Raw genomic sequence first — 13,135 nt, forward strand, 5'->3', positions numbered from 1 at the left:
ACAAAATAGTCTCAGAACAGTCATGATCTACAAAAAAAAATTATGATCTACAGAGTATTTTTGTCCAGTGTTTAAGAATACTGTTCTGTGCAGTCAGACTCCACTAAACACCTATTTGAAGAGAAGGTTGCCAATTTATCCAAGTACATACTTGCATTTTTGAAGGTGGACACCAGGTTCTGGGAATGCAATTTTGGACATCTGTGACTTAAAGGACTTAAGACATATTAAAGCAAACAATTCCCTTGGCCTCCTAGTGCAGTGCTAATGAAGGCCTGAATCAGAATTTAAAAGGAAGAACAAGTTCACACAATAAAGGAACTAAATAGGTTAAATACAAAAAGTTATAGAACATAGAAAAAGGAAAAGAAAATAAAGCAAAAAAGAAAAATTAAGTCATAGCTCCCTTTGACCCCAATAATATACTCTTTCTATGCTCCCAACTACAGAAAGGTCAGACTACACAACTCACTTTGCTACTCTATAAACATCTTTATAGATTTGTTTTGTGAGGCAGACACATATATTTTGATCCCAAGATGCATCATATACCAACATGAAAACACCTTCTGTGAAAGCATTGTAACCTGCATCTGCAACTGTTAAAGAGATTGCAAAAAAGATTACAGAAGAACTTCTACAAAACCTAGGGTAAAAGACATAGTTGAGGCTTCAGTGGATAATCAATCAGCTTTAATCATGATGAATTCTCAGCAGAACAGGTATATTCTCAACACCAAACTTCCATCCAGGTTGCCAAACATTTATTTCAGAAAGGGAAAAACCCTCAGAAATTCAGAATAAATAAGCAATTGGTAAAACTAACATAGCTTCCTCACAGAAACAGCTTCTAGCTGCTAAATCTAACTTTGCTTAATGCAGTACACAAGTTACAAGACATGCACAGTGTACACACAGTACATGCTACAGGAGGGCTTGTTGAAATCAGAGATTACCTGAAAACAATGCACTTTTATATAAACAGTGGTTAGTTCAACCGGAAAATGAGTATGGTTGGATTTGTTCCAAAAAATCAATCCATGGCTGTTTAATTCACTACACTAACACCAGCAACTTTTATACAGCACATCACTTAGCTCAGTTTTTTTCTAGTTAAAAATCAATTGCCAGATTTCTGTGATCTGGTCTTTAATTCAAGTTGGTGGTCCAACCAGAAGATGATAGAATTTCCAGTGCTAGACCTTCAAGCATTTACTATAATTTTGCTTTGTCTCCTTATCTGTGACAGATGCCACCAAAAAAAAGCAACATATTTGCTGTATCTGGAACAGGAAGTGTTTATATTTGAGCACAGGCAGAAAAATCTGTTCATTACAGTACATTATTGCAATTTATCACAGCTCTCTTTTATACTCCATAGGAAAAAGGCACAATTAAGATATACCTCAGTAGGTCTGGGATACAAGATAACTTACTGAAAAATGCCAACATGAAGATGCCATCATTGCCCACTCTAAGCTGATCTGCATCACTGAAATCATCCCGTGGTGGATACTCTTCTTCCTGGATTTACAGGTTAGTGATAATTTAGTGAAAAGTTTAGAATAACTACCTATAGGATAAAGTATTAATCATGTTTCTAAAGCTAGAAGAAAATTGACATTCCTGTAACACGTCCACATAAAGGAAGTTTTAAAAAAATAATTTATAAGTATAAAACAAATCTTATTTGTTGTTTATATTGACAGAGCCCAAATTTTCTGTTGAAGATATGTACATACTGTCTATTAATCTTAAATGAAGCTAGAATTATTCCAGATTAGTACTTTGACAATGAAAACCAACATACATTTTTTTAAGGTAATTATCTTGATATGTAGCCAAACTATTAAATATTTTTTTCAAAAGACATCACACAGTATGCTCTATACTTTTCCTGCTGGAAAGGTCTTCTAATAATTTCCTTAATATAAAATAAAAGTTATAGAATAAGGATAGTATCTTAAGTTCAAGTGCTGATGCAACAGCACTGCACTAACCATTTTATAACCCACAGAAAAACATAAGGAAGGCAAAGAACACCTCCAGGGTCACTAGAGGGCGCGAGCACATTAAAAGTATCTGATAGGCTTCCAAACTCAAAAAGCACAGTACTTCAAGTACAACAAAAGCAAACAGAGACGTCAGTCAAAACGATCCAAAGATTTCTTCCATTGAGTCAAAATGTTGGACCTTAAAATAATGAAAATGAGATCTGCTTTGTTTCTCAGCACTCGATTTTGAACAGAACTTGGGAGGTATTATATATGCAGTTTTAGGAATAGGTGGGACATTGCTCCAGCTGAAGACTGGCAAACACAAGTTTTCACAATGACAGTTTTCATCAGGCTCTTTAGGAAGTGCTAACACCAATTAAACACCATTTTTAAACTTAAATGAGTAACATCAAAACAATGCAGGATGATAGAAGTTAAATAATCTTGTCAGTAGCAGCAGTAAAATGGTATAAACAGATGCACAGGTAATTCTTTTCCTGATTTTTCCTCCTATCACCATAGTGTATTGGAACTGACATAAGAAATTTCCTATAAAAATAAATGAAATCAAGAGTGATCAAGGGAAATTTACTTGGCTGTTTCACCCACAAGCACTTACTACAGAAATAATGTTTATGACTAAAAGGGCATTAAATAAGCACAGCGACCTAAAGCTCTGTCACATGTTCCCCTTTGTCAATAGAGCAATATAATTCACCAGGGTATAGCAATTAGGTTAAAAACATCCTTGAATGACTGCTGTACCAACTCAGAGCAGTCAGCTTCACCCTTAGTGATAGGGCTACAAAATTCCAGCTGTGTTCTGTATTTCAGATTAATTAACCAAGACACTGCATCAGATAACTTACTTAAAAAAAACTGCTATTCACACAGACAATTCCAATGGAAGCACAAAAAGCCAGTTAAGCAAGAATTCTAAGGGGCTATAATTCAGCTCCACATAATTTCAGGCATTCCTAAATTTTTTAGTCACTTAAGATGACCTTAAGTGACTAAAAAAGCATCAGTTTGTTCAGCTCAACTTTGCTGCAGATACAAGACTGATGGAGAGGAAGGGAATGGGAAGGAAAGAAGGGCTGAAAAAGCATTAAAAAAAGAGCTGCATTTGAAAGTGTTTATCTCTGAAATGCATGCCATAAAACTTCCTTTTTCAAGTCTGACAAAAAAAAAGCATTTTCAATTTTAATTTCACAAGGTCTACAAAACCCATACATAATAATTTTGGACTTTTTAAAAACTATCTGCTAACTGCTGTACTTCATACTGGCATTTCCAAAACAATTAGTGAATTATGCTCCACATAAAAGTTGCCTCAGAAAAAAGGAAATTTTGCTCAATGACAGTAACAAATTTAGTTGAGGCTTCTCTGACGCTTACACATGTGAGAAACACAGGTCAATAAATACAGCTCAGAAACATGACAGCAGATATTTGCAAAAAGCACTGTTGTACTAAGTGTGAACAAGTATTAATTTATCACATTCCATGTCAAAAAGAAAGATTAAAGTGAGTTCTCTTTACTGTCTACAAAAACCAGTGTACAAGAATTATAAGAAATTAAAAACTTAAAATACTAAGAAATTAAATCAGCCTATATCCACATCATTGAGGATTTTGAGGTTTTATGAGCAGTCCTGCAGACAGAAAACACTAACTGACCACTGCTCAAGCCCCACTAAGACTGACTGTCTTTCAGTGCTCTCATTTGATCTGGTTGGTGTCAATTACCCTAGTCTTTCTGCAAAATATAATTGTTTGCCACCATGTATTGAGGAATGAAAACGGGCAATGAAGAACAACTGTCCTGTACGCTGATGCTTAGAGTTAAACAGATTTTTACGAAATGCTTCTGTTAGTGGCATTTTTATCAATGAGGTCATATATTTTATCTTTATTTTTCTTTTTAATGAGAAGAATGTAACACAACACACACAAATCTCTAAGATACGTAACACTGTTTCAGTATACCATTGGTTTTTGGCAAATTTAGCCAAATTAAGGAAGATGGACAGCATCCTTGCTTTCTAAATAAGTTGACATCTGTAGGAACAGAAAGGTTACTGCTCCTATGACCAGAGAAACATCTGAACAGCAAATTATATTATCAACGTAAATGGCATGTCACACAGAGTAATTTCTCTAAACAAAAGAACATCAAATGGTACAGAGCATCTATTGAAGTCAAATCTATTAAACCCCCCATAAACTTCAGTGTTCTCTGTAGTATTCTGCAAGAGGAGAACTGTTTTTTCTCCTCAATGTTTTTTAGCTTTTTTTCAAACAGAAATCTAGCATGGTATATAGGGAGACAACCACCCTAATAAAGTAAAGAGTGATATAACTCTTCACAATGCAGTGTTTACATAGAAAAACTTCTGAGGAAAGGGTCAAATTACTTAATAAACCCTATAAATTATACCTTCAGCATACAAACCAATAGGGAGAAATTAATAATGGGGGAAAAAAGGCACAATTAACCCCAGAAGCATTTGTTTGCCAGCAGGAAAATTCATAGCAAAGTCTAAACTAGAGAGAACTATACCATACCTCTGGACGACTGAGGAATATTTCATCAAACAGACTCCTAGATTCCCTAAACTGGGCGTGCTAAGCATGTAAAAACAGAAAAACATAAGACAAATGCAACTGAAAAGCATTAAGTAAAAGCCATTCATTGCAACATACAAACAAAGTCATCAAACTGTTAGCAGCATTTTTGTCCATTTAAATTGCCCTTTCAAAACTGACCTTGAGGATTTGAAAAGAAAAAGCCAGGATAACTAATGCTATCACCACTGGTGACACAGGGATAGTACAATTTCTTTGAAAAAAAAAATGAGATCTCTGGGAGCATTTGAAAGGAACACACGTTTATACACAATCTATTCCTGCAAGACAAGCTACACAAAGAATTTTGTAAAATTATTGAAAGTTTCAGTAAATGTTAAGTTTGGAATTTTCATATTATCTGTTAACACAGGCCCATGATGAAATATTTCATATGATCACATTAAAGATATTTTGAAGTGGCCTACATGATTTGGGGGCAATAATTTGAAAGCTGTGTAATAAGTGTGCTGCCCTTCCATGTCATTTTCCACTCTTTTGATTAATGAGTAGATTTAAACCTTCACTGCACACTTTGGAGTACACCATGAAAGTGATCACCCTCACACATTGCTCAAGGTAACAAAAGGACATTCAACTTTTTCCCATTGTTTACATTATTGCAGTAAAGAGGCAATATATCCTCGCTTACAAGGAAGAAACCAGAAGCTTAGAACACAGCAGAGTTGACATTTGTAAGAGCACTAATTTCATAAGACTGAAAATAAAAACTGAAAAATCTATATGTGACATCATCTGTCTGTTTTGCAAAGTGTGTAACATGCAGGTCAGATAATGTCTGCAGCTGTCACTCGTGAAAGTGAGAAAACAATTGAACTTTACATTACTGTTACATAATTAAGTTACTTATCTGTTCTTCCATGGGTATTCAGAGCTAAATCCTTCCCCTAAAGATGGCAAAGCACTACTCAAACTGTAACAAGAGCCTTCTTTCTTATTCCAGCCACCTGCCACATTAAGACACCCTTATTACACAGTCTTAGTCTATCTCAGCGTAAGTCCAGAGGTATTAAATAAGGTAGGGATTTTGTGGAAGCATCACGTGGTAAGATAATTAAAACAGCAGTAATTAAAACTGCACTGGCACTTAATTTTAATATTATGTACAAAGCCGAAACTCAGCTTCAGCATTTCTTACTTTTTCCCCAAATCCCAACTTTGTAACCTTAATGCTGTTTCTCAAATACAGCTTGTGTGTGTGCATGCATTTGCTAAAAAAAGAAAAAGGGGAAAAAAACCAAAAAACAGAAGCAAACTAAGCACAATTACTGATAAACGTGAGCTCTTCAGCAGTCAGCAAGAATGTGACTTTCAGATACACTTCTGATACTAACTTAGTATTGCCATTAAGTCTAGAATCTTTTAGTCCATCTCTGCACTGGGGGAATGATGTGTTCCTACTGATTTTTCATAAGTGAAATTCTTGTGGTGTCACGTAGTTCTTGAATTTCAAGCTCCCCTGTGTGTTCTAGCAAAGCAGACTGAAAAAGTTGATTTCTCACTTCATCACTGTATCCAACTCTCTCGCCTCTTATCTCCAGACTCCTTTTCCCTCCCTGGTCCTCTTTTCTCACACACCAGTTTCAGTTCCTTTCCTAGTACTACATTTTGTCCCCAGTTGGGTTCCTTTCTCCTCCCATCTCAGTTAAGCCTTTTCCCTTCTGTCTCTCATTTAAGTCCTTCTACCCTGTCCATATTATTGCCTTCCATTCATCCTTGCCTTTTCCTATTTTGACTCAGACTCTGCTCCCTTCTAGTTACCTCCCTACTCAATCAAAACGCGACTTCTCTTCCCACAACATATAAGTTTCACAGGGTCAGCCCAAATTGTCCTTCTTCCCCCCCACCCACCACTGAAGAGAGCTGAATATAGTGGCTTTCCCCTTCCCTTCTAACTGAAGGCCATGAATAATAAATCTGCTTCAGGGAACACCAAAAACTGTTATTTCTCAGGTCCAATGTTTTCACCAAAAGCAGGAAAGAGCAGTCAAAAGTTGTATCTACTTTTAGTTCTGTAATTCTACTCTGATACAGAACACTGAGAATGTTCTCCAGGAACAGCACCTCTGAAGTCCCATCCCCTTCAGAACTATGAGCAGCCTAAACTGTCTCATGCAAGACCATCTCCATGCATTTACAAAACTTGAAGCTGTATTTATCAGCTGAGGAAACTAATTTTTCAAAAATTTGTGGTTTGACCAGAGGCAGGCAGACTGCTTGAGGCAGGGCAAAAGATGTTTCTGTTACAGTGACCTGAACTTTTAAGAAAGAGTAAATAAAAGTTTAAAATGACAAGGCTAAAAATACTTGCTCTCTTGTTTTGGGGTTTCATTTGTTTTGCTTAGCTTTATTCTGGAAATTGCCTGAACCTCAGGCTGAGTTGTCAAAGGAGATTGCTTGTATGTCTGAAATTTGTGCATCATAGGGTTCTAGATGTGAGAGCAAAAATCTTGCAAGAGATGCACATCCTGTCTGCAGTGTCACAGATACTCTACAAGTCAGAGTTTGGGTTTTAATGCTCCAAATTTGTAATTTCAGAAGAAGGACTTGAATTAGACCAGTATTTCAGCAAGTTTTACTTATGTGACAAGCAGTAAGGACAGACTATAAAGAATCCATGCTCCTGTTAGAGCAGATAAAATGAGACAATGGAGATCATCCCCTCACTACTAAAACTTGGCAAGTCAAATCTCTGTGGTTTCCTACTGAATTCAGTCAAACAGCTTTGTGTGACACCATCACTGGTGATGTTACACAAACCTACTTTAACATCAGCTGTGCATATCTCAAAGTGAGTGTTGTGCACTGTGAAGCAGTCAAGGAAGGACCTGCCTCCTGCTGGGTAAGTAAAGGTTTTTTCCCAGTCACAAGCACACCACAGCCACTAAGATTTTAAATGTATATCAAATATACTCACATTTGACCTCAAGGAAGACATTTTTAGTGAAAGCACTGGAAGGCTTTTTTGGGTATAGTATATTATGGTCAATAGTAGCCGACATTCCACAACCCAGAACTTCAGAGAAAAGATGAAACTTGCTTACAAAACTTACATTTACCACTAACTACAGATACCAATCTTCTATTTTGAAGACTGTATTCTTCATAAGATTAATTCTTACAAAACTAGAGACACTGGATATATGCCTATTAATTGTTTACCACAACTCACGTAGAGGCTTTTTTAAGTACTTGGAACATTTCTTTGAACTTCAGTATTTAAGTTTCCATAAATCAAACAACAGGAACCTTTCTTTTGAAAAGCTATCTACACGATTTTGGGTCATATCTCTTCCAGACTGTTGAAATTGTCCCTTCTTCTCTAAAGGTATTTGGTAATTCTTTCATTTTTACCATCCACAACAGTACACATTAGTGATAACTCTACAAAGTAATATTAGTAGGGGATACTTGATTAAGAGTTGACAAAATACTGGATAAACTAGTGAAACAGGGTAAAAATTGGCTTTTAAAGCTGTTTAGACAGCTTTCAAAAAACTGAATATGATGTGCTTTTATAGTATTCACAAGTAACTTACATTATCTATATAAACAACCAAATATTCCTAAACATCCAAAATATTTAAATCATCAATCCACCATTATTATAGTCATGGGTCATAAAATGGGCCAAATTGTTACCAATAAGTAGCCTAACACATTTCACAAAACCGAAACAGAGCAGAACTGTATCACTTACTCGTTGGGCAACTTCAGCTGCTGCAGCTGCCATGGCTGCAGCTTTGGCCTTCTCCGCTTCATCGTACGTAGGAAGAGAGGTAGCTACACTGTATGGAGGTGGCACAGGATAAAACTCATTCTGTGTGTCTGTTCAAAATAAACAAGTTATTTATTTTTAAACCAGAAAGGTGTCAAGAATATTAACTTTCACATGCACATCATTATTTACCTATAAAGTATATTTTTTACAGAGGCTAAAACTGAGGATATTTGCATTTGAAGTTCTTAAAAATCTTTTTAAAAGAAAAACTTTTAACAGTTTAATGGTACTCTGAACTGCTACCCAAGGCAGAAACCTTAACACAGATGCTGGCAAGAAATCAACCAACTCATGAAGAAAAAAATCATATTTAGTTAATTATATCCCCAGGCGTTCCAGCCAAATGCTTTTTATCCAACCATACGAAAGATATATACACAAAAATCTTTTTTTAAAAAAGTTTTTAAGCATCAGCATCAATCTATTATTTCAGTCCAGTAATAGCCATCAAAATCAACCACGGACTTCATTTTTCTGTGTTGTAACAGTAAGACATCACCACATAGAATAGAATTATTAACAATATTAATTAAAAGTACTTAAAATATGCCATGAGCTTCCTCCTACACCCAGCAGTAGCTCGATAAAAGGCTGTTTACGTGATAAAGATTTGTCAGCACAGGTCACGTGGTCAACAGATTTGTCAGCACACCAACACAAGGATGTTATATATAGGGATAATTCCACACAGCTATGTATTATACTTGCAAACACTGTCTCAAAGAACAGGGACAGGAAACTGTTCTTTTAACAAACACTTAAAAAAATTAGGTTGGCAGCTACTCCTAAAATATTTATTTGGCACATGGGAGACAGAAATCAATGTAACTTTACTTAAACAGGAACTTCAATGTTGCCTGCTGCTAAATCTCCCATATTCCCAAGAAAAGCCACAATCTCCTAAGAAAAGGAGCAGTGAATAAATGAATAAAGAGACCCATTACTCATCTTTCATGAGAAGTTTTATCAAGAGCCTTTTGAGCAAAATTAACCTTTTCATGGCAATATATTCACCAAACACACTAAAGAAGTCTGAAGAGTTTTTTATAAAGAGGCAATGAAACTTGCTAATGAGTTCTAATAATGGAGTACTACTCAAAGATGTAGATTAAATGTGGAAATGAACTATAAGCAGACTTGAATAAAACCTATTAAGCTAATTAATGACCATCCATTTCGCCTAGCAATTTGGAACAATCAGCGTAATTTACAAGAGTGCTGCTTCTGAACAAACCAAAGGGCTGCACATCAAAGGACAGCTTTTTACTGCAATTGTGTGCATGGAAAAGAAAACCTACATGGCAGCATCATTCCACTTTGAACCAAGAGCTGATTCATACGTGCTCATCCCTGACAAGCTGCTATTTGAGAGAAATACCTGAGGTTGCAGCTGCTTCCACAGCTATGCTACAGTAAGGAGGAGGGGAAGTCTCTGCCTCAGGTGAGGCTGCTGGCTGCGGAGCCTGCGGAGCCTCTGCAGACGTGGAAGGCTGCTCAGCTGCTGAAGGCTCTGCGGGGTCATCCTCATTGTGAAGCTTAGGAGAAAAACACACACATTTCAGAGGCATTCAGGGAATACTTCCCATGACAACCTAATACGTGCAGAGACATGTTCAAAGATCACTCTCATCAACAAAACAAATTATTTACAAAACAGCATCTGACCACTTCAAGTAGTCCAGCTAAATTCTTTTAGGCAATCAGCAAAAGATTATGTTAGCTGCCTTGCCTTTATTTTTCCCCCCCAGGAATGTTCTTCTTCTCAGCGATTTTCAGGGAGTCTTAAAAATCTGGAGTTTTCCATGTTTACTTATATGGCAAAATACTATTATATTAATATTTTAATACCACTATATTTTTATTCTTATGTACGGTCATAAAATGTATCAACGTATTTTAAAACACATCAGGTGAGAAATATGAAATATTTATTGTATCTATCTTGGAGAAAAAGAATTAAGATTAAGACACACATCTACTTCTGTAACTGGGACCTTCATTCTCTGGCATCTTGTCAAAGAGCTTCTCCATGCAAATTCTAAGACTTGAAAATATTCTGCTTTTCTTTACACTCTAGAAATAATCCTTTCCCTACAAAGCTTCAAGTTGTTGGTTTGGTTTTATTTTTCCTTGATTAAGATGCAGTTTTAAAAAGACATGTCCACTAAAGCATCTATAGAAATAAGAATTTGGATAAAGAAGAATGCTGATTGAAACTGTGGAATTCAGATTCAGCTCCTAATATCTTTTCTTAGAGAGGATATTTTTTATAATTTTAGCTAACTTGATAGTTCTTAGAACATATCAAGCTTTTAAAAAGAAAGAGTACTAGAATTAGAGAAGTGCTAGTTCCCAGTAGTGTGAACTGCAAGATAAGATTCCTAGAAGGCAGCAGCTGAAGCACCACATGTAAAACTCAGACCAAAAAATAGGATTGTTAAAAATATCTAAAGGAAGAATTCTATAACCTCAAGTTGGTACTTTTTACAAACACCCTAGAGCAAAATATTATTTCAGTAACAAATATTAAGAATATAACTACAATTATTTTCTATTAGGCACAGTACAATCAGGTTACTGGGAAAAGTGCTTTCTAAGAAGAACACTAAATTTCTTATTAAGCACTGTAACACTGACCCCAAAATTGCTTTAATATGCAGATTATATCAAAGTTCACAGAATGGTTGATGTTGAAAGGGACCTCTGAGCCCATCTAGTTCAATCTCTCTGCTCAAGGAGAAGCATCTACAACTGGATGTACGAGACCACATCCAAATATCTTGAATACTTTCAAGGATAGAGACTACACGGGCTATACAGAAAACATGTTTCCAGGCTCAGTCACCTTCACATTACCAAAAATAAGGGGAAAAAAAAGTTTCCTGATGCTCAGAGGTCACCTTCAAATAAAATGATAGGTGGTTTTGAGGGTTTCTGGGTCCTGAGCAATCAGGTCATTTAATGCCTAATCAGCAATCCAGAAGTAGCAGCAATATGAGAAATATTTTTAGCCATTTTGAGTAGTTAAAGCCAAAGAAAGCAAAAGCACTTCAAAATAACCTAATATTTTCCAGGATACAGAAAGCAAGTGAGAACACAAACCAGACAACTGTAAAAAGGTCGATCAGATCAGAAAAGCAAGCTGAGAGCTATAAATGTTATGGTTCTAAATTAAGTACAATAATTCACAAGAAAAATCTAGTGTTGCAAAGGATATAGCCAAAATAAGCCCATTCTTAAATAAAACTAATTTGATCATTTAAAGTATAAAGAACAAAACACTACTGGTATAGTTCTTACACTAATGGCTGGCATACTCACAACTCATTTGGGATGTGTGTGTAGTTCTGACTACCCCACCAAAACAACCTGGTCTTTGGGCAGGGGAAAAACTAAAGCAAACTTAAATGGATCTCTGTTACTTCCATTCTTTCTTTCCTGCCCTGTTTCCTCTTCAATCATTGCAACTTTTTTTCCTTACCACACCACAGTAAATGCTGTCACTAGTCTGAAGATACAGAGATCCACAAGCACATCATTGGTCCAAAAGCATATTACTCCTAAAAAAAAACAAACCAAGAAACAAAACAAAAAAACTTTGCCATTCCCCAGAAATTTAATTTTACAACTTCTACATGCTTTCTTGAAAGCTGCTTTACTCCAAATTATCTGTAATATACTAACAGTGGAGTAATTTAGTAGATAATGGAGTTAACATGAAGATCAGACAAGAAAAATGTACATGAGACTTCTTGCCTTCAAAGACAAAGTTAATGAGTCATTCAATGGTTATAGCAACTGCAATGAGGAAGCAGAAAAATTCCATCCTAGGGGTTCCATATAATGGAGACATGTTATACCCTTAAGTGCTGCTCAAAGTGCCTTTATTTTGTAAGACTTATACTTGGAACCATATTTCTATTTATCCTCTCTTTTATTATAGAGGCCTCTCAGAAATTCTGAAAAGCACCAAGGTTACCCCAATGCAGCAACTTAAAAAGAAATCTTCACCCTTTTTATTAAAAAAAAAAAAGGCAACATCAAATAAAACAACAACAACCCCACAATAACTGGATTAAGTAGCTTGAGTGTTTACAGCTAGAATAATAAACACAAGTTGTTCCATGAACACAAACTAGCTTTTGTTAGTTCTTGTTCAAGTGTCCTGTATCCTACTCTCTCTTCAGTAACTTCAGTTTCTTTCAGAGGACTACTTCACTAGGGCAAAAACAAAAAACCAAAACCAAACCCACCAACTGCAGCAGAACTTGCCCCAGTAAACTGGAAATTTTGCTCACACCAGCAGGGCAGACAGCAGTGATTATATCATTTTGTCCTGCAGCAAGTCTGCCTTGTCTTCACAAAGCACTGACTCTCTGGAGTCACCAGCTTGCTTGAAACCAGTAGGAATCTGACTACCTTTGAGCCTCCCTCTTCACATTTTATTTTGGCTTCTACTGGAGGTAAATTTAGAAGTTATTTTTGGAGACGGGAAGAAGAGGCCTGACACTCTTCATAGGCTTCATTGCCATAGAAACCAAGCTAAAAACACCCAAAAAGGAACAGAAAATGTCTGTTTCAAGGCATTACTTATGCTATGTACTCAAATGTCACCTGAAGCAGCATTTTACATTGAAAGTACATAAATAGTATCCAAGATATTATTTTTCCAATAATAAGAATGTTTCACCAAACATTTAATTAAGGG

The 13,135-nt window shown here is 35.9% G+C and overlaps 1 protein-coding gene across 2 annotated transcripts in view; it reads right to left on the reverse strand.

The window, feature by feature from the left end:
- Positions 1–13,135, reverse strand: part of NDFIP2 (Nedd4 family interacting protein 2) — a 45,047-nt gene that overhangs the window by 16,777 nt on the left and 15,135 nt on the right. Inside the window, exons 2-5 of one of the 2 annotated variants that reach the window (XM_064712952.1) lie at positions 9,806–9,962; positions 8,347–8,474; positions 4,566–4,625; positions 1,437–1,524 (exon numbers count right to left, since the gene is read on the reverse strand). In XM_064712952.1, the coding sequence (XP_064569022.1) occupies positions 1,437–1,524; positions 4,566–4,625; positions 8,347–8,474; positions 9,806–9,962 (433 nt within the window). The remainder of the gene's footprint in view (positions 1–1,436; positions 1,525–4,565; positions 4,626–8,346; positions 8,475–9,805; positions 9,963–13,135) is intronic. The other variant, XM_064712944.1, reaches the window with a different exon arrangement.

This window comes from Zonotrichia leucophrys, chromosome 1, assembly GCF_028769735.1.
Source record: "Zonotrichia leucophrys gambelii isolate GWCS_2022_RI chromosome 1, RI_Zleu_2.0, whole genome shotgun sequence".
Lineage (NCBI taxonomy): Eukaryota > Metazoa > Chordata > Aves > Passeriformes > Passerellidae > Zonotrichia > Zonotrichia leucophrys.